At 47.0% G+C, this 22,607-nt stretch overlaps 1 protein-coding gene across 1 annotated transcript; it reads left to right on the top strand.

The window, feature by feature from the left end:
- The first annotated feature begins 1,096 nt into the window (after positions 1-1,096).
- LOC124244618 (translation initiation factor IF-2-like) lies at positions 1,097-3,857 on the top strand. Its single transcript, XM_046671218.1, has 2 exons — positions 1,097-1,546; positions 3,175-3,857. The coding sequence occupies exons 1-2, from the start codon at positions 1,097-1,099 to the stop codon at positions 3,553-3,555; spliced, it is 831 nt and encodes a 276-aa protein (XP_046527174.1). The 3' UTR covers positions 3,556-3,857.
- Positions 3,858-22,607: the final 18,750 nt, after the last annotated feature.

Below are 22,607 nucleotides of genomic sequence, written 5' to 3'. Positions count from 1 at the left end.
AGGCGCGGGGAGGGGACAGGAGGGCGGAGGAGAGAGAGGCGAGAGGGAGGCTGGAGGAGGAAGGAGGGACGCGCAGGCTTTTGTGGCGCAGTCGCCTCTCCTGCAGCCCCAGCCGCCGCCCGCGGCCCCGCAGCCTGGCCAGGCCGAGCAGCGCGCACTCCCTCCCTCTCGCATGTACTCCCAGCCACCTCGCACCCGCCCCAGCAGTTCCCCCACCTCTCCCCAGGAGCTCCCCCAGTGCCCCCACCGCCCTGGCCACCTTCTTCGTCTCCCCCACCCACTCAACACAGCCACTGCCCCGCCCCCCAGCTCGGCCCGCCAGGACTAGGCAGAGGCCGCCCGCAATCGGGCCGGGCTACTCCACTTGGGGGACCAACGGCCTGGGTCCCTCTCTCCACCGCGAAGAGGCCGGCCCAGGTGACTGCGCGCAGGACCCCGGTGTCCAGCCCTGGAGCCGCGGGCTGATGGGGAGCGAGATGGTGACACCCGGGGCCGAGTCCTCCAGGGGTGGGGGGGGCGAGGGGTGCGTGCGCGGCTCTCCCTCCACCATCCTCGGTCTACTGTGCCGCCCGGTGCGAGGCTTCCTCGTGGCTTCGCATCTGGTTGCCTGCCCCGCTCCGCCCAGCGTGTCCCCGTGGGACCAGGATCCGGGGCGTCTTCTCTGCGAACTGCCAGGAGGGCCCTGAGGTGAGCCTTGTACCCCGCCGAAGTCCACAGTGGAGAGCCGGGTCCCTAGGCGTTAGGACTTTCCGCTGTTGGGAACATTTTAACGCACACAGCCCGCGCTTCATCGGGAAGACGCCAGTCCCAGGAGGGTTTTACTTTATTTTGTTTTAATAAGTTCACTCTTTTTTCGGATTTGTGCTAAAGCACTCGGGGGAATGACCTTCACCGGACAGACCGCCTCTGACACATGAAGCCTCACTGTCACTCGGAAAGGGACGAGAAAGCCACAGGCTGGTGATGCGGGCGCAGTCGGCTGCACAGGTAACTCAGGTAACTTGTGGTGGGAGTGGTGTCTCGCGGGGCCCAGAGGCGGAATGCTTAGCAGGGTCCCTGGGACCCCAGCCTTGAGCCCCCTCCTCGTCTCTCCTCCATGCCTCCCCACCCGGGGGCCGGCGGGGGGGGGCATCCCCAATGGGGCACGCTCAGGGGGTCCACAGGGCGTCGGGTCGAGTGTGCGCGGACCCAGGCGGGGGCGCCCACCCAACAGGTGCCTCTTTCTGGCAGGCGGTCTTGGCTGGGAGAGCTGCAGAGGGAGAACGCCGTGGGAGGGATTCCGGCCTGCAGCTCCCCCTGCCCCCTCAGCGCCCCAGCCCCCAGCCCTGCTGGCTCTGCACCTTACCGAGTGGGCTCAGTGATCGCGTTCCGGTCGGGGTCGCGCCGGCGGTTGGAGGCTCCAGCCGCCGGCCTGCTCGCCCGCGGAGCCTTCAAGGCATGCTTAGGCTGCGTTTGTCTTTCCCCAGGTCCGGGGGAACCAGTGCAAACTGCAGGGTTGGGCTTGAGAAGAGCTCATCCTCCTTGGCCTGCAGGCCTGTCGCCCCTGGTGGGTGTGATCCAGGCCCCTTATGCCTCCTCCACTAGCCCCCAAATCACTGGCACCACCAGTCCCTCACCTTCCATTGCTCTCCCCCCACCACTCTTCCTGCAAACCACAGCCCGGTACCCTCCACACATCACCCTAAACACACTGCTCCCTCCAAACACACACGCTTCCCACACCCTCTGGGCCACTTCGAGGACCCAGCAGAGGCATTTCAACAGTGCTGCGACCCCCTAGTGGGACGTCCTAATTCAGTGCAGGGCAGATATTTTACATCGATTATTGTAACGTTAAAAAGAAAAGAGAGAGAGAGAAGGGACAGACCCCAGCAGCCCTGTGGAGCATGCCATTGACAGAATCTATGACATTTTTGGTCTTCCTGGGAGGGAATCTGGCCCTAAGAGGCTATAAATGAGCCGCCCACGCGTTGGATGACAAACACAAGGACAACAGATCAGATTGCAGTCTATCGGGTTCGCTTCCAATTAGATACTTTAACTGTAAAAATCAAGTCTAATTTCTATCTCCAAGGACCGGCCTGGAGTATTTCCATTTCTAAAGACCAGTTCCTGCTGTGGTTTCATTAGCATTTGGGGCTGGCCCCCTCACCAGTCCTCCCTCTCTCCCCCTCTCCCCATCTCTGCCAGGGGCAGAAAAGAAAACAGCAAATTATTACAAAAACATCCCCAGTTTGGAGCAGGAGCGTATGCTCCTGATACACTCGATTTTGACATCAATTAAGTATATAACCATACAAGTGCACGTGGCTTCGGAGGGCCTCCCATAGCCCAGGGTGCATCTCCAGAAACGTTGCCTGCGCTTCCTTTCCCTTTAGCTCTGTGCTGCTGATCCTGAAGACAGCTCTTCTTTGAGAGCAGTTTCGCCCGCAATTACCCTCCTCCACTCGTCTAAATTTTCCATACTGCTGCCTGCTACTAGTAAAAACCGTCTACCTTGCACTATTACACAGTCGAATCGCGCTACATGCCGTTTTTATTGGTAGTGACTGTAGCAAATTAAAATGCCTACGCAGAGACATTAAAACTTACGCTCTGCATTGTTATTGCAATATATAAGCTCCGTTTCGCTTTAAAGCTCCCTGATTTTTAAAAATCACTTTTCCTTTTCTTAGATTAAAGTTGGCTTGGTCTTCTTTTTAAAAATCAATCGGAAAACAAACAAACACGCTCCAAGTGTGGAGTGTCGACGCGGTGGCTCCGCGCGCGGCCGCCTGCGAGGGTGGCCTGGATCGGCTCGCACTGCGTCTCCAGGCACCGCGCAGGGAGCAGGCCGCGCGGGGAACGCTCGGCTGCGCCCCGGGCCCCGCGGCCGCCTCTCGCGGAGAGCAGGGCCCTGGATGCTTCGCTCGCCGCTGCAGAGGGGTGTTCGGGCATGTGGGGCACTGGGGATGGCCAGGCGCTTTGCCACTGGTGCTTTTCGGTTGCCGTCCGAGCTGGAATGGAAGAGAATGGGCTGGCGCGCAGGGAAACTCGGATAACTGCCTGGAAGCACGATCACTTGTAACAATTACCCGGGCATTGTGCAGTTTCAGGTTGATCCTTCCCCCAGGTGTGCATTAAAAGAAAAAAAAAGAGTTAACGCTGTCACACTTTTGTTTCTTGTCCCAACAGTGGCCGCTGCATTTGGAACTAGTGGCGTGGACACGCACGTTTCAAGGAGCCGGGGTTTCCTGCGAGGCTAAGCGCCGAGAAACGTCAGGAACGCGGCCTTGGGCCCGAGGGCCGGTCCCCGGAAAGCGGCCGCTGCGCAGGCCGAGGGCTCCCCGGACGCGGTCGGTGCTGGGGCTCCCGGGCGCCGGGGAGGCGGAGCAGCGCGCGGGCGGCGAGGGGGCGCTGTGGCCCGCGGCTGCGGCCTTGTCCCTGCAGCGGTGGCCCGGTCGCTGTCCCTGGCCACCGACGGGCGGCAGGCGCCCCTGCCCCGGTGCGACCTACCTCTTCCCAGATCGCTTTAATTCGAGGAAGAAGGAAAATTATACTGGGGCATTTCAATAAAACCTGCGCCACACACCATCTCTTTCTCATTCTGTCATTACCCTGGCCTTCGGTGGAGTTTCTATGAGTTTGGTGGGAAAATAGCTACCATTTTGGAGTGTGCAATTTTTTTTGTCAGTTAAGATTAAATATACACGTATTACCTGGGTTCCCCTTCACGACGGAGCCTTGACAATGGAAGTCGTTTCTCTGTGTGGGAGCGTTTGCCTATTGTCTTCCTAATCCAGGGTGCCGCCCCTCTCGGGACTTCCTGGCGCGATTGCGGAGGGACTGACAGCGAGAAAGAGAAAAAAGGGACCAGAAATTCGGTTCTGCAATTTCCTTTGTCTTTTCTTTTTTTGAATACTGAAATATGTCGCTATAAATCGTAAAAAAAAAAAAAAAGTCAAAAGCAAACGTAAATATTTTTGGAGTGTGGTTTCCGCCCTTGCAGTATTCTGGGAACACGTTGGGTTAGATTTCAGTTGCAAGTGCTCCGAGCTCGGTTCTCAAACTGCTTCTGACGCTGCAGGGTGTCGCTGGAAACCAAGCGCGGAGGGAGGGAAATGGGCACGGCGCAGGGTGCCCCGTGCTGGCGCCCTGAGAGAGGACCCATCTGGGTTTTCAAACGCACCGGAAGGCCTCGGCCACCCTGGGCAGCGCCACAGGCCGCGCGGGAGGGGACCTAAGGTGACAACCCTGCAGGCTGTGGACGAGCCCCTGGGCGTCAGAGCGCCAACATTCCAGGTCCCAGGGCCCTCTCTTCTTTTACGTTCTAAGAACCGCGTTTTCAGTTATCCAGCTCTTCCCTGCTTAACTGTCTGACTCTTTAGCTCCTAATTACTGCGAGGTCTCTTCATTGCTAACTGGTCCCTCCCGGGTCCCTTTAGTGACCAGCAAAACTCCCGTCGTCTTCACAGATGCCCCGCTTCCTACGGGCCTCCTGGAGTTTCTCTCGCCGCAGCGTGGCAAGAAACCTCATCTATCCATTTCTCAGCGTCTTGCAGACTCGGTCTCTGTCCTCCCCTGTCTGCCAGCTCTCCCCGGGCCGAGGACCCCCTCGCCGAGCTGGCCCCGTGAGCCTGGGCCGGGTGCGTCCCGTCCGCTCGCGTCCTGCCGGTGGAAGCGCCCAGAGAGGGAGGAAGGGGGACGGGCCGTGGACTGGACAGACCTGAGTTCCTTTAAGGGATCCGGGTTACAGGAGACCCGTTTCCAGAGCAGCGAAGAAGACCTGAGAGATTTAGTTCATGAGCGGTTGTTTGAAAGGAGAAATGTTTGAAAATCCTCAGCCTTTTCACCTTGACACGCGCGCACCCAGGCAGGTCCCGAAACACCCCCCTCCCCCCCCACACACACAGCGACACAGACACACATGCACACGCACATTCACGCTTCCCAGAGAGGTCCGCGCCGCGCCGCTGCAGCTATTCGGGGCAAGTGGAAACAGATGAAGAGAGTTGTCAGGGTTTTTTAGAATTGTTTCTGCTAGACAGTCTTTGGAAGAACTTAGCTCACCCCTCCCCACCCCTCAGGCAGCTGCTCCATCGCTTTGTATCCACCGTTTTAAATACCAGAGCGCACCTACACGGTGGCCGCGAGTGTGCGGATGTGAGCGGGCCCAGGAGGTTGCGGAGACGGCGGGAGTCCACTCCGACCCGGCGCAGCAGGTAGGACTCATCGCTCGCAAGAAAACGTGGGAGAAGGACGATTCACTCCAAGTCTTTTCAGGATTCTCTTAGCAAACAAGCGAGGCTCTGCAGAGCGTCTGTCTGGGGCCTTGCTTCATATCCCTTTGCTAACCCTTAATTCGCTTTGTGTACCCCGAAACTGTTGGCCCAGACCACCAACTGGGCAGCATGTGGTCAAGTACGCACCCACCCCTCCCTCCCCGAACTCTCCCGCACACTCTGACACACCTAGGATAGTGTGGGTTCAGGAAGGGAGGATTTTTTTTCCTTTTTAAAAACTGGAGGGAATGGAGGGAGAAAAATTTGACAAATTTGACTGCATTAAAAGTAAACACTTAAGTTGGAAAGAAAATAAATCACTGACATCAACCAGGGAAGAAGATATTTGCAGCACATATAAATGGCAAAGACTGTTCTGCAGAATCACCAAGAATTCTGACAGTCAAGGGCTGAAGACAGGCCACCCAATGGAAAAAGGGCTCAGGGATAGGAACAGACCCTCTGCACAGAGGAGAGCCGAAAAAGCTGTGTATACAAAAATGTCCACATCCACTAGTGATGGGGAAATCTCCAGACGGTGTACAAGATGCCACTTTACGCCATTGGATGACACCACACAAGGCCCGGGGTTTGCAGAGATAGGGAGCTCTCTCTCTCACTGCCCTGCTAGTTTAAATTACTACAAAGAAGTTACGGGGACATTTGGCAACATCTGAAAGAGCAGGAGATGCCCACTCCATGTCCCCCTGCCACTCCTTGCCTCCTTGTGCATTGCAGAGAAAATGCCAGGCAGGGGCTCAGGAGGCCAGGAACCAGTCCTTACAGTATTGTTTGCAAAGTGCAAGACTGGAAACCTCCTAAATGGCAATCCGCAGAGGCCTGGATAAAGAATCTGTGTCATATTTCACGGAATAGCGTGTTCCCCAGGGCTGAAAGTGAATGAAGCAGCTTTACTTGTATCAACATGACTAAGTCCTGACAGTGTAAAGTTGGGTGGGAAAAACAATAATTGAAAAAAAGGATACAGCCAAGATGATGCTGCTGATGGAATTTTACAAACAAACAGAATATTTTGTGCTGTTTACAGGCACGGGGTGGGGGGCGGGGTGCATCAACAACCTGGGAAGGAAGGTATCCACTCCACTGCAGGGACCCCGAGTGCTGCCGAAGAGGGGGCGTGCGAATGGGGGGCTTCAGCTCTGAAACTAATATTTTATTTCTGAAAAATAAATGCTAAAAAATGTTAATGATTATTCACTTTGAATGATGCTTACCTGGGATTATATTACTCTGCATGTTTTCCTCGTGTGAAATATTTTATGTTTTGAAAATGAAAATAAGAAATAACTATTAGCATTTAAAAGAAGTGTCAGAGCATAGCAGTATAATGTGCTAGTTTAGGAGTTCTTTCTTTTAAAAAGAAAGTTGTCTTAATTTACATTCTTCATCTCTTTCTTCCTTTCTCCATTTTCCCATCCTTTGAAACAAAATAAACAACGTCTTGGATTTGCGATTTAGACCTTTAAACTCACTGTCACTGTGTTTACCTCTTTGTGCTGTTATCCAAAGTATGGCAGGAGGGCCCGGCTTCCAGGCAGGATGCTCCCCGAGCGCCCTGTTCCTTTCTCTGCGGACCTGCAGATCCACTGCCTCACCTCGTGGGAAGCTGTGGCCTGGCCTCCTGCTCTGTTCCTGGCGGTATACACTGAGGCCTCTCTGAGGGCAAGGACAGCAGCCCCACTGGCCACCTGCCAGCCTCTATGGGGACAGATGCCCATCCACTGTGTGGAATTCGGCGTCTTCTCTGTCTATGACAGTAAACATATTTCAGAAATTCAAATCAAGATTAAAAAGAGGGACTGTGGGGAGACAGAAAGTTCGGGGGCGAAGGGTGAGTGCAAGGGCAGAGAGCAGCCTGGGAGAGAAAGAAGAGGAGAGGCAGGGAGGGAGGAGGCCCCCAAGCTTCCTTCCCACAGGCCCTCAACCCTCACAGGCCTCCTCACTCCGAGAGCGGAACTCCCTGCCTTTCTGGCCCCTAAGCTCTTTCTAGATACGACTAGTTCTGCTTGCATCCTCTCCGCTGCAGCCAGGGGATCTGGATCTTCAAGCACAAATCTACTTAACGCCCTTGCACGGCAGTGGGAGAGGCCTTGAGGCCAGCAGCCTGGCCTCCTCAGTGAGGACAGTGGTCTCCATACGGCACTCTGCTCCTCAACCTGTTCGCAGTCAGGCCCGGAGCGGGGCACCACACTCCCAAAGGCCTCCCTTTGCCTCCTGCTTCTGCCTGCAGCTGTGGGCTGGCTGCCCCCTTGCTCCCCTCTCAGGCACCCTGGCCAACTTGCCCTTCCGCCTGCACCCACGCTCCCTGCCACTAAGCCCCTTCCCCGTGGTCTCATTCACCCTTCTTCCTTGGATCCCAGAGCAGCTGCTGTCAGGGTGTGATGGCTCTCTGACCTCAGTCTCACCTGTCACTCCAAGTCTGACAAGTCATGGGCACTAGACAAATATTTACTAAATGGACAAATGAGTGAATGGGTTCTTCTTGGTTATTCACCTTTACTTGCTAAAGGCCAGCAGGGTGTTGGAGAGACAGAAAAACGATGGAGACTCTTGCTTACATTTCAGCCCTGCTTCCTCCTTGGAGAGCCCTCCACACCTGAACTGGTGGACTGTGTAAGTGCTCCAGGGAAGTTGGATCACTCCTCAGGAGTCCTGGCTCTCCCATGCAAAGCAGGATCAGTTTTGGATGTTAAATTTTATGGCTCAATAGATACGCATATTTAAAATAACTATTTATTTATATTTTATTTTTTTAATTTTTGTTGAGGAACGTCAGCCCTGAGCTAATACCTGTCATCAATCTTCCTCTTTTTTTTGCTTGAAGAAGATTAGCCCTGAGCTAACATCTGTGCCAATCTTCCTCCACTTTAATGTGGGACCCCCCACAGCATGGCTGATGAGTGGTGTAGATCTGCACCCCAGATCCCAACCTGCGAACTGGGCCACCAAAGCAGCACATGCCAATCTTAACCACTCGGCCACGGGGCCAGCCCCCCAACAATTTGTTTTTTAAAATAAGTTCCTGAATAGCAATCAGTCCAAAATCTTGCATTCCATGAGGAAAGTGAGTGCACATCTTTATTTTTGCATCCCAAATGACGTGCGCAGTTCCCAGCACACAGCAGACACTCAGTGCAAGCATTTGTATGAATGAGTGCATGCATGTTGACACTTGGGAGGCAGGAAACTTGAACAAAAGCAAACTGAACTTTGATGGTATTTTCAGTCAAAAATTCAGAATGGGAAAGAGTTATAGTATTTAAAATTTTTATTAGATCCCAGCAAGGTGTTTTGTAGATATAGACAAGCTAATTCTGAAATTTATTTTTAAAGGCATGGGGTTCAGAATAGCTAAAACAATTTTTACAAAGAAGAATAAAGGGGAGAAATCAGTCTACTCGATTTCAAGACATTACATGATGACAGGAGTCAAGAGGTTGTGGCGCAGGTGGAGCGATAGACAGGTAGATTGTCGGAACAGAACAGAGAGTCCGGAAGCCAACCCATCCAAATGCTCCTGACTTATTTTGACAAAGGTGCAAAACAATTCAATGGAGGAAACGTGGCGTTTTCAACAAATGGTGCTGGAGTAACTGGACATCCAGAAGCAAAGAAAAAAAAGACCTTCATCCCAAGTCTTGCATCTTATACTGAAATTAACTAAAAATAGATCACAGACTTATATTTAAAATTATAAAAGTTTTAGGAAGCGATAAGAGAAAATCTTCAAGATCTCGGGCTAGGCAAAGAATTCTTAGACTAGACACCAGAAGCACGATCCATATAAGGAAAATTTGATAAACTGGACTTCATCCAAATTTAAAACGTTTGTGTTCTGTGAAAGATCCTATTATGGGAATGAAAAGATGAGTGGAGACTGAGAGAAAATATTTGTAAGCTATACATCCACCAAAGGGCTAGTATCTAGAATATATAAAGAATATTCAAACCTCAACAGTAAAAACAACAACCAAAAACCAACCAACTAGAATTTGAAAAAAAGACATTTCACCAAAGAGGATCTACAGACGGCAAATAAGAGTGTGAAAAGATGTTCAACACCATTAGCCATCAGAGAAATGCAAATTAAAACCACAATGAAATATGCATCATCAGAATGGCTAAAACAACAAAAAAATAGTGATAATATCAAATTCTGGGGTGAATGCAGAGAAACCAGATCATTCTTGCATTGCTTGTGGGAATATAAAATGGTACATTCACTCTGGAAAACAGTTGGCAGTTTCTTGTAAAACTAAACTTGCAACTACCATGTAATCTAGCAATTGCATTCTTGGGCACTGGTCCCAGAGAAACAGAAACTTAGGTTCACACAAACCCTGTACTGGGATGCTCACAGTAGCTTTGTTTGTCATAGACAGAAACTGGAATCAGCCCAGATGCCCTTCAGTGGGCGAGCGGTTGAATTCCTGCTCAGTGAAACACGGGAGTGAGCTATCTGTCCACACAGCAACTGCATGAATCTCCAGAGAACTAGGCTGAGGGACAAAACCCAGTCCCAAAGGTTACATACTGCATGAGTCTACTTATTGCACATTTTTTTTCTGTACAAATTACCAAATTTTAGAAAACGGGAAGAGTTTGGTGGTGGACAAGGCTTAGGGAAAAGGCTGAGAGTGGCAAGAAGGAGGTGTGAGCTTTATAAAAGGGAACAGCAGGTGTCCTTGTGGTGACAGGAGGAGCTGTCCCCTGACCGTGTTTTCAGAGACCTTTAAGGGATAAACAGGGCACGCGGGCTGAAGACAATGTGAGGTCGGTCATACAGGATGCCCCTTCTGAACACACAAAGAGAGGGTGGGTGGCCAGGTGCCAGTAGAGAAGGCATCCTTCTGAAAATGCAAAGCCAGGCTGCGTCACTGTCCTCTCTGAGGGGGCTTCTGTGCAAACGGGAAGAAGCTGAAAAAGTGCAAGTCAGGCACGGTGAGTTATGAGTAACGCTCAGAGGGAGCATGTCTCATCGTTCTTTTATATTAAGAGAAGCCTCACAAAGAAGACCTATAACATTACCCATGGACAAAAGTCAGTTCCACATCCAGTTAGAAAAATTTGGCAGAATTTTTGTACATTTGTTTCTAAAAATGCTACTATTGCATACAGACAGATCTGGAAACATACAAATAGAATTCCAGATAGTGATGTATGAGGAATGGAACCCACAGCATGAAAGGGGAAATGTTCATATTTTGTGGCTTCTATATTTTTTGTCTGTTTTCTATATATTTGGTAATTTTTAAAAGTTATGTACAAAAATAATGAATTGTGTGTATATGATAACGGAATGAGAAGAAGAGCATGCTTTTCCATTATTATCTTTGAAACCTCTGACTTTTCCAGATTTTTATATGACTCTTTGAGAAAAATATTTAGGGTCAACTTTTATATAGAGATTCTGAATTAAGGTAGATTATCAATTATATCTGACATAAGCACACACATATTTCTAATTTATATTTAACATTAAAATATTTTTATTTATATCTCTCCCCACATATTGAAAGTCTTGTTTCCTTCAACACTGTATATTTATATATTTGATTTGTCTTAAAATATGCATAAAAGTTTCAAAACTATAATAATGTTACTACTAACAAATTCACAGAGCACAGTTTTTTAAATTTCTTTGCAAATCTTTTTGTATCTAGAAAAATGACGCTCAGGATGTACAAAGCACTGTGTTCAAAATTATTTGAAAGTATTTTATCTGTTATCAATTTTATACACTGATAATTTATTTTTTTCTATCTCTATTAATTGTAGGACTTTTCCCTTTATGACTGAATTCTATTTTTGCAAAGCACCTTTCATGGTTTAAAAGTTATGAAAAGTGTAATCAGAAAAGTCTTGCCCCTTCATCTGTCTCCCGTTATCCATCTCTCCCATTTTCACTAAGTCCCACCAAGCCTTCCTTCATCTCTTTTTGCAAACATGAGCAAAAATATGCATGCCTTCATGAGAACAAGTAAATCCTTTCTCTTTCTTTCTTAGATGAAAGATAGTCCATCACGTACACTCTCCTACACGTTACTATTTTTCTTAACAATAAATCGAGAGCACTGTAAATTAGTTTGTCAAGATTCTCCTTGTATTTGCAGAAGTGTCTGAATAGCATTCCTTTTTGGACGGGTCGCACTTCTTCAAGCCGATCCCTGGAGAAGGACGGTTGTGCTCTTCCCCGTAAACAGTGCCGCCTTGGCATGCTGCCTTTGCCACAGGTCGTGGCACATTTGTGACAGTGTAGCTTCAGGACAGAGCCTCAGAAGTGGGACGACTGGGTCAGAGGACAAATGGATGTGCAATTGCACCAGGAATTGCCAAATTTCTGTGCTGTTCTGTCCTGTTCCCCACACAGCAGTGTAAGAGACAGCATGCGTCTTCACAGCCCAACCAGTAGAGGCTGCTTAAGGCAACTTGGAATTTTTGCTAGTCTGATACATCAGAAACACTTTCTCACTGTAGTATTTTCAATACTCATTGTAGTATTTTTTTAGCAATTATTTACATACAATGAAATGTATTGATTTTAAGTGTGCAGTTTAATGAGTGTTGGCAACCACCCCAACATCAAGCTTTAGAACACGCCCATCACCCATGAAGTGCTGTCTCGCACCTTGGCCATCATTCCTGTCCTAGCCCAGCCCGCGTCCGATGGGCCTTCTGTCACACATGCTGCATCTTCTAGATTCCATGTGAATGGGATCATATGTATATTGTCTTTGGTGTTTCACTTTTTTCAACAAGCTTGCTGTTCGTGAAATTCGTAAATGGCGTTCTCTGATCCAGTAGCTCATTCCTGGTTATTAGGTAGTATTCCATTGTGTGGATGGCCCACATTTTACGTATCCATTCTCTGGTTTGTGGAAATTTGTGTCGTTTCTACTTTCCAGGCTATTTTGACACAGGCTGCTGGGAACATCGGTGCCCATGTCTTTGTGGGGACCTGCTTCCATTCTTCTGAGGGATCCCTGGGAATGGAATTGCTGGGCCATAGGGCAGGTGTATAGTTAACTTTTAAAGAAGTTGTCAAACTGTTTTCCAAAGTGACTATCCCATTTAGCCTCTCTTCCAGGAATGTGTGAGAGTTCCGGTGGCTTCAAATTCTTGCAACTTGGCGTGATCAGTCTTTCCCATTTAGCCACCCTGGTGGCATGAAGTGTATTCTAAACTGTGTTTTCTGAGATTCTGTATTTGTCTATTTAGCATCCGTTCATCACAGTGCCAATTATATTAACTAGCTTTTCTTATTTTCTGTATTATTTGTGCTCTGGCATGTGGGGGCCTTGCAGATCTAGGGAGAGACTGCCCCTCCCAGGGCTGGCCAGTTCTTCGAGGAAGCAAAGGGCTGGCCAGCAGCAAACCAACCAATCCTGAGTCTATAGCCCCCCACCTCCCTATCTGACTCTCACACACCCACACAGTGTTGGCCTGCCCTAAATCACCCCAGTGCCTGCTACCAGGCAACTGGAGACCACTCCTAGGCCCCAAAGCCCACCAGAACCATTTAAACTGACCAGTCCTAAACTGTTTACTCTGCCCAGCCTTGATCTCCCAGGGAAACCCCTGGAAAGGCTCTGGCCTAGGGCCTCTCTTCACTCCTGCCCCTGCTTCCACACCATCCTGGTGCTTGCCCTGTGGTCCTGACCGGCATCACTTGTCTTCAGTTCTCAGGAAACAGGAGTAATAATTTTTTTCTTTTAATGACATTAACCTCTTGGTGTCAACACTTAGTTATCTCCATAAATTAAAATCTCACAGGTATGTTTCAGAACAAAGTGGTATTTCATTGTGGTTTAATTTGAATTTTCCAAATGACTAATGACAATGTTGATCATCTTTTCATATGCTTGTTGGTCATCCATATATCTTCTTTTTAAAATGTTTGTTCAATTCCTTCGGTCATTTAAAAAATTGTGTTTTTTCCTAATTATTGCATTATAAGAGCTCGTGTATTCTGATCGCAAGGCCTTTTTCAGATATATGTTTTGTAAATATTTTCTCCCAATCTGTGGCTTGCCTTTTCAATCTTTTCACTGTTCAATGGAGTTTTTCAACAAGCAAAACTCTCAACTTTGATTAAAAAAGTCCAGTTTTGAAAAATTCTTCTTTTTGCTTTGTGGGGGGTGTGTATGTGTGTCTTGTCTAAGAAATATTTGCGTAATCCAAGGCCATGAAGATTTTCTTTTATGTAATTTTTTTCTTTGTATGATTTTAGCTCCTCCATTTTGGTCTATTATGATCCATTTTGTAACAATTTTTTTATGGTATGTGATAAGGGTCAACATTCATTTTTCCCTATACAGTTTCTAGTTATTTCGACGCCAATTAATGAAGACTGTAATTTTCCCAGTGAATTATCTTGGCATCTTTGTGAAACCCAGTTAACCATTTGAGTATGAGTCTATTTCTGGCTTCCCAACTCCATTCCATTGAGATCTATGGCTGCTCTGGCATCAATATCATATGTTTTGTTTACGGTCTCTTTACCGTAAGTCCTAAATGATGTAGTATAAGTCTTCCAACTTTATTTTTCTTTCATAAAATTCTTTTGGAAATTCTAGGTCTTTTGCATTTCCATGTAAGTTTTGAATTAGCGTCTCAATTTCTACGAAAAGACCTGCTGGATTTAATTGGAATTGAATTGATAACATAGAGCAATTTGTGTAGAATTGCACTTGTAAAAATTTCATTATTAAATTCATAAATATAGTACGCCTTTACTTTTATTTAGGCCTGTTGAATTTTTTCTCTGGAATATTTTATAGTTTTTAGTGTAGAAATTTTGAAGAACAATTATTAAAGTTGCTCCTAAGCATTTTATTTATTTACTTGTTGTTTATGTAATTGAGAAAGCAGTTTTAGGACATACTTTCAAATTGTTTATTGTGAGTATATAGAAGTACATGTGGTTTTTGTATATTGACCAAGCATTCTACAATCTGGCTAACTTGAGTTATTAATTATATTAACTTTTCTGTAGCTTTTTAAAAACTTCTACATAAATGATTATGTCGTTTGTAAATGAAGCGTTGCATTTCTTCCTTGCCCTTCATTTCATGTTCTGTCTTTACTGCACTAGGTGGGGCCTCCGGTATCATGCAGTAGAAAAAAGTGTGAAAGGTATCTTTGCCTTTTCTTGAGCCACGTTAGAAAGTTCAGTCTTTCCTTGCTAAGTATGATGGTGCTGTAAGCTTTGAAGATGTCCTTAATCAAGGTGAGGAAGTTTCCCTCTATTCTTAGGTTGCTAGGAGTTTTTATCATCACTTTTTTTGGAAATTATTTTTCTGTATCTATTGAGTAAACATTATTGTTATTATCATTATTTTGCTGAGGAAGATTACCCCTGAGCTAGCATCTGTTGCCAATCTTCCTCTATTTTGTATGTCACAGCATGGCCACTGACAGACGAGTGGCGTAGGTCCCTGCCCGGGAACTGAACCTGGGCTGCCAAAGCAGAGCATGCTGAACTTAACCACTAGGCCCCTGGGGCTGGCCCCTGAGTAAACATATTTTTTAAATTTAATTCTATAGTATGGTGTATTACATTAATTGATTTTCACATATCAAGCCAACCTTGAATTACTGTGATTAACTCAGTTGGTCATGGTTAAACGATCACTTTACAGGCCTATATGTCTCATGAACATAGAAACTAACATCTTCAACTATAGCAGTGTCTCAAGTTGAGCAACTTATCAAGGGATAACATGCCCTGCACAAATGGGGTTTATTCCAGGAATTTAAGATTGACTCATCTTGGGGAAATCAACCAATGCAATTCATCATATTGACAGGATAAGTGAAAAGGCATAAATTCATTTCAATAAATGCAGAAAAAAACTTTTGACAAAATTCTCAAAACTTTTATTAAGAACACTCAGAAGACTATGGATAGAATGGAACTTCTCAACCTGACAAACGAAGTCAACCTAAATCTAAAGCTGACACCGTTGTTAATGATGAAAAATTGGATACTTTTCAAGATTGGGAGCAAGATAAGGATGTCCACTTCTAGTCAATATCACACTGGAGGTCTCAGCCAGTGTAATAAGGGAGTAAGTAAATAAACAAACAAATGAATAAATAAGACACAATATGGAAAGGTTTCCTGGACACTATGATTGTCGATGAAAAACAAAATATCTACTAGAATTAATATATGAATTTAGCAAGGTCACAGGATACAAAGTCCATATTAGGAGCAATCAATTGTATTTCTACAAAGTGGCAACAAATAATACAGAATTTAATTTTTAAGATTACATTTATAATATTGTTGAAAACATTAAATAAATAGGGATGAATTAAATTAAATGTAATGCCCAAAAACTCTATGTAGAAAACTACAAAATAGTGCTGAGAGTATTTAAGGAGATAGAAATAAAATGAGAGAAATAACAGCCGCGGATTGGAAAACTCCATATTCTTAAGATATCCACTCTCCCCGAAGTGATCTGTAGATTCAATACAACGCCAATCAAAATCTCAGTAACATGTTTTTGTAGAAACTGATAAATTGACTTTCAAGTTTACATGGAATTACAAAGGACAAGAATAGTTCAAGGCCAGGCCCTGTGGCCAAGTGGTTAAGCTCGCGCGTTCCGCTTCGGCGGCCCAGGGTTTCGCTGGTTTGGATCTTGGGCAAGGACATGGCACTGCTCTACAGGCCACACTGAGGCGGCATCTACATGCCACAGCTAGAAGGAAACCTAAAATATACAACTATGTACTGGGAGGATTTGAGGAGAAAAAGCAGAAAAAAAAAGAAGATTGGCAACAGTTGTTAGCTCATGTGCCAATCTGTAAAAAAAAAGAAAAAAGAATAGTTCAGACAATTTTGAAGAAGAAAAACCAACCTGGAAAGGTTATGCTACTTGACTTCAAACCTTACTCTAAAGTTATAGTAATTAAGACAGTTTGAGATTGGAGAAAAATAGACATATAGATCAATGGTACAGAATAGAGAACCCAGAAACGGATCCACACACACGATCACTTAGTTTTAACATAAATACCTTGGAGCTAGAACAATTCAATATCCTTATGAAAAAAATTAATTGTATCTCCTACCTCACATCATATACGAAATTATTTTGAAATGGAGCGTAAATCTAAATGCAAAAGCTTAAACATCTAGAAAGAACATAGGAACAAATCTTTACAATTTGGGGATACGCAAATATTCCTTAGACAGGATTCACACAAAGATATCCTCCAAAGAAAAAAGGGATAAATCGGACTTCAAAACATTCTCTTTAAGTGAAAAAGGCAATAAAATGAAAAGGTAAGCCATAGTATATAATTTGTGTATATATGGCGTATTGTATAGAGAGCATGATTTGACAAAAGATTTGCATTTATAAATACATCTTACATTTCAATAAGAAGACAAGGAGTCTAACAAAAAATGGGTAAAAGTCTTAAATAGGCACTTGTCAAAGAAGACATATAAATAGCTGATAATGGGGCCAGCCCTGTGGCCTAGTGGTTAAGTTCATGCACTCCCCTCAGCAGACCAGGGTCTCACCTGTGTGGAGCCATGCCCAGGTAGCATCCCACATAGCAGAACTAGGAGCATCAACAGCTAGAATGTGCGACTGTGTAGTGGGGGCTTTGGGGAGGAAAAAAAGAGGAAGGTTGGCAACAGATGTTAGCTCAGAGCCAATCTTTTTAAAAATATACAAATAAAAATAAAATAAAATAAATAGCTAGTAAGCATTTAATAAATGGTCAACATCATCAGTTATAAGAGAAATGCAAACATAAACCATGAGATACCGCTACACACCCATCAGAATTAGGCCAAAATTTAAAAGACTGACCATACCACCTGTTGGCAATGATGAGGAGCACCTGAGATCTCAAACATTCCTGGTGGAAGTCTAAGATTGGACTAGCACCTCGGAAAACTGGTAATTTAATAAAAGGTGAAACATACACTTACCACTCTCTTGTCCAAAAACTTCTACTCTTAAGTATTTACTCAAGAGAAAAGAAAACAAGTATCCCACAAACAGTTTGACCCAAATGTTTACTGTGGCATTATTTAGAAGAGCTCCAACGGGAAGCAACTCAAATATTCATCAACAGATGAGTGGAGAGTTGGATTGTGGTCTATTCAGTCAACATAACAATAAGATAAGCAGCAAGAAGAAGAAGGAATGAACTGCCCCATGTGACACGGATGAATCTCAAACATGTTACGTTGAACCCGGAAAACAGAGACAAAAGAAGGTGTAGTGCACAATTGCCTTTATGTGGCATTCTAGAACAGTACTGGTCAATATTAATCCATAGCAATGGAAGTTGTGGGGGACACAGGATGGTGGAGAACCACAAAGAGACTGGAGGGAACTTTAAGGGGTGACGGAAATATTTGATATGCTGATATCATTGTGATTACATGGATACACATATTTGTGAAAGCTACCAAATTTTACACTTAATATCTGGGGTTTTTATTGTATTTAAGTTATACCTCAATTAAGAAAACAATTAGATAAATATATGTTTCACCGAAATTATAAATTAATGTTTAAAATACTCTTGAAGAGGTTATGTTTCCACCCACGGCCTGGAGCAAGCCTTCCTGAGTCAGGATGGACACATTCTGTTAGGAAAAAGTTCACAGGCCTTGCTCCCCTCCTTCAGCAGGGCGGGCTGCATGGGTTTGCTGCATTTGGAAGCAAGTTTTCAGTCGAACCAACTGAGTTATTAAGACTGAAGCACTTACCCTCTATACACTGCTACTCAGAATTCACAGCCAACTCAACACGGCTTCTTCAAAGAGCCAGGAGGATGCTGACTTTTAAGCAACCCTGACAGAAAGCTGTGGTCATAGCGTGGTTTCTGGTTGAGGACGACAGTGGACTTGGGGACCAGTAGGAAATACAAGAGGTGAGAATGAGAGCTTGGTGACAGTCTCAGGAAAAATCTTTTCTCCCAAAGAAAGGAAGATTGAGACCATTTGGCAGTGGGGAGGAAAAGCCCGCAGCTCACTTAAGAGCAGTCTGGGGCGGGAGGGCAGAAGGCAAAAACGATGCAAAACGGTTGGCAGGGATAGCAGACGTACAATGAACACAATTTTTTTCTTTTCTCCAGTAAAGGAGTGAGTTTTTGAGATTGTTGGACTTACCTGGAAAAGTTTCAATTCAGAGTTGGCACCCTGGTGTGGGGAATTCAGGGCAGGTAAATACACAGGGAAAATAAATACATAGACTTTGATGTGAGGGTTTCAGAGGAAATAGAATATTGTGAAGTGGCATATCTTTGCAATGATGCTGCAGGTCATGAAATTCTAGGAAAGGGACTGTCAAATCGTGTGGACTGAAACTCCAGTGCAGTGGCCGACCGTGTGAAGCTGTGGACACGTGCCTACAGCCCCCCGGACAGTGTCTGCAGGGCACGGGCGTCTTCTCTAACCATGGTCAACCCTGGGACCCTCTGCAGCACTTCTCTCCGGAGTGTCTGTGCTCCACATCTTCTGCTTTGTCCTCACCACCCCATCAGAACACCGTAGCTACCAGGCACCTTCCGTCTTCACGACTGAACACGTGAGAGAACCTGACACCATTTTTGACTCATCTTCATTTTGCTCTCTTTTAATTCATTAGCTAGTCAAACAGGCCAACAAATACTTTTTGAGGCTCGTTATGAGGTGAACTCTGTCCTCCTATATTCATATGTCGACGCCCCAAGCCCCAGCACCTCAGAATGTGACTGTATTTGGAGAGACAATATTTGAAGAGGTGAGTAAGGTTAAATGAGGTCACCCGGGTGATCCTTCATCCAACAGGACTGGGGGCCTTATAAGCAGAGGAGATCAGGACACAGAAATGCACAGAAGCATGATCACATGAGGACACAGGGAGACGACGGCCATCTACACGCCACGAGGAGAGGTCCCAGAAGGCACTTTCCCTGCTGACACCCTGATCTTGGTCTTTGGCCTCCAGAACTATGAGACAACACATTTCTGCTGTTTAGGCTGCCCAGTCTTGGCTCTTTGCTACGGTAGCCCCAGCAAACTAACATAGGAACCTGCAACGTGAGAGCCACTAGGCCACAACTATAAATACCATTACAAGTGACAAAAAGAGAGGGGTTTCGTCTCATGGGGTTTATTCTCAAGTGGGGGTGAGGATGGACATTCGGCAGTTAACAAATCACGCAGGCCAGCATAAGCCTCCCACAAGCTTACCTGATGGTGGCTCCTGTCTTCCTCCTGGTTTGCGACAGTCCCTACCCGCTACCCTCGACCTCATAATCAGATTAAGGGAGAATGTGATACGCCACTTCACTTCCCAGCTGATTTGTCTCTGGAGACAGTACTCAAAATACAGGCTAGGATTTTAAATTGGCAGAGATTATTGGCAGACTCCTGGGGGGCGGGCGGTGACGGCAAGCTCTCCCTGCCAACCTACACTCTAGTCATCTCTGCAATGCTACGTGCGTGCGCTGGCCTATGCAGACACCAAGGCCACACCCACAGCAATGTTGTGCAAATTGGATAAGCAGGGGCTGTCAGGGAGACCTAATCTTATTTCCTTTGAGAATTTGTTCTTGTGTTCACAAAAGAGGACACTGAAGCTAGAATGAGGGCTGGCACTGGAATAGTTTAGTTATTTATTTGCACGTTGATTGCATATTTACTTTGTTCAAAAGAACTTAGCATTGTGGAGCAGAGAGAGATCGTAAACCACAGAATTTCTTCCTCTGCCCGTGAGACGGTATGGAGGGACGCGCACCCGGCCTTTACCGGGTGACAATCTATAAAATTATGCAGCACAGAGAGCGCTGGAATTTCAAAACAGGACTTCCAAACCTATTGCCAACGTCCAAAGTGACCACAGCCACTTGATACGGAATCACTTCTCATCACCATCTTCCTCTGGATGCATGTCTGTGTGTTCAAGCAAATGCTTGTGTCTATACCCGTACTCATCCCACATAGTCTCTCTCAAGTCTACTGGATGATATGCTAATCTTTCTAGGGCTTAGCTTGTGCTTTGATTTTGATTTTGATTTTTAAAAGTATGACGGTGTCCTCTCCGATGAGCCTCTCCCTCACTTGTACCCACTTTCTACGTGGTTTTTGATCAACTCTCACGTAAGTGTGGTTTCGCGCCTGTACCTCGATCACCGCTGCTGTTGGACACAATAACATTTTAACGGGTGTGTCTCTCAGTGGGCAGGTCTTCTTAACCAGCTTGGATTTTCAGCCTTGTGCTCTAGTAGAATGAGCACCTGAGTCTCCATCTAAGGCTCTCCTGTTGGTATTTGCTGGCAGACGTAGAGACATTTGCATGGGAGTCCCTGAATCCAGTGAGTGCAAAGCTGAGGCTTGTCTCTGTGGCCAGGTTCTGCATGTCCCATGGCCCGGCAGGTGCAGATCAGGTAAGCAACAGTTAGAGAAGGGCCAGGAATGTATAGGGTCAGCGATGGCCAGGCTGGACCGAGGCCTCGAGAGGCATCTGCTGTTGGGAAGACCCGTGTCTGCGATGCCTTTGGCAGGAGAATCTGCCAAATGCATCATGTTTTCTCAGGTAGTGAGAAGAGCTGGGAAGAACAGGAAATCAGAGCCAGCAGACAGATGGCTGTTGTGTCACAGTGGTGAGAGAAGGTCACATTGAAAAGGCGACATTTGAACAGAAACCCTAACGAAGTGAGAGCAAGTTTCCAGAAGGCATGAGGAGGTGGGGGGTTTATCCGGGGAATGTGGGCTCAGACGTCCAAAGCTTAGAAGGAGCAGAACATGGATCCATGTTGTATTCGCTTCCTGGGGCTGATGCAAAAAATGACCACAAAGGAGGAGGCTTGGAACGCAGGAATTTATCGTCTGGTAACTCTGGAGGCCAGAGGTCCAGAGTCAGGCTGTGGGCGGGGCCGCACACCTCCCAAAGCTGTAGGCCAGGTGCCCCAGGAGTCTTGTCCCCGGGCTGCGGCCACACTGCTCCGGTCTCCACGTCTGCCTTCCCGTGCCTTCCCCTCATGTCCCTTCTTAGGAGGACGCTCATGTTTAGAATGAGGCCCACCTAAGCCAGGCCCATCCTTACCTTAGTCACATCTGCAAACTCCCTCCTTCTGAGTAAGCTCCAGTTCACAGGTTTCTGGAGGAAGCATCTTTTTTGCAGGGGAGGGGCTCTGTTCAACCAACCATATAGAAAGAAAAATACAGATTTGAGGAGGAATTCAGGATCAGCACAGCACCCTACAAGAGAACGTTTATTGACCGCTTTCGCAAAGCGAGGGTGAGAGCTGCCGCCCCCAGGCAGGTAGACTCAGGTGGAATCCAAGGGGACAAGACAGTGACTGAGAACAAAGCAGCATTCATCCACTCAAGGGACAGGGCAAAGGGAGGTGGGGGCTGGAGGTGGGGGCTGGGTAGGTCAGGCAGCTGGTCTCTGGCCCTCTCCCTTCCCCCCTCTGGTGATCCTGTTCTCCCACTTACGGTTTCCAGGGTCCCCATGTTGCCCCATGGCTGCCCAAACTAAACTCTCAGCTCTCCGGGACCCCCTGTGCCCCGGGCTGAGGAATGGCTTCCTATCTCTCCCCGTCTTCCCAGCCCCTGACCCCAGGCTGTGGCCCAGCTGACAGTGGGCAGACACACCCCTTCACTCATTTCTGGAGCCCTGTGCTGACGGCGTCCATCTAAGTCAGGAGCATGCCCTTCTTTCTGCTTCAAGTTGCCTTCTACCTGTTGTGACCTGGGCCCTGTGGCCCAATCCTTGGGCTTTTCCCCCCATCCCCACCCCTCTGCCTCCAACATTGCTGGAATGTGCCCTCCGGTCCCACACACCTCAATTGCAGGTGAGAGGTGCTCCTGAGCACAACTGGTTTGGCCTGTTCCCACACCAGACTTCACTGGGGATGGATCCTCAGCCCTTCCAGAGACAAGCCTGTTCCTGAAGGCTGGTTCCAGCCCCTGCATCTCGAGCTGCTGTCCTGTGCAGAGGCAAGCCTGCGGCCCAGGCTCACCTTGGGGGCAGCAGGTGCAGGTGCCTAGGAGCAGTGGCTCAACACCTGCTCTCCCGGGATACTCGCTCTTACTGTCCATCTATCTGCGGGCTAACTCCGCTCCAGCCGGACAGAACAAAGCAGAGGATGGCTCCTTCTTCTGCTTGGAGTCTCCTGGCCCTTACCAAAGTTGAGAGGAGATGGAAGACAGAGGTCGGGATGGGTGTGTTTCAAGACGAAGACAGCTTTGGATTTAATGTTGGGCATTGCATTTCCCTGACTGGGCTGCCGGTCCTGCCAGAGCTGGCCACCTACCTCACCCCTGCTGCTCATCTTTCCCAGGTCTGCTTCTCT

Source organism: Equus quagga, chromosome 9 (genome assembly GCF_021613505.1).
Source record: "Equus quagga isolate Etosha38 chromosome 9, UCLA_HA_Equagga_1.0, whole genome shotgun sequence".
Taxonomy (NCBI): domain Eukaryota; kingdom Metazoa; phylum Chordata; class Mammalia; order Perissodactyla; family Equidae; genus Equus; species Equus quagga.
Note: the sequence above shows the minus strand (reverse complement) of the source record. Positions and strands in the feature narration are given on the sequence as shown.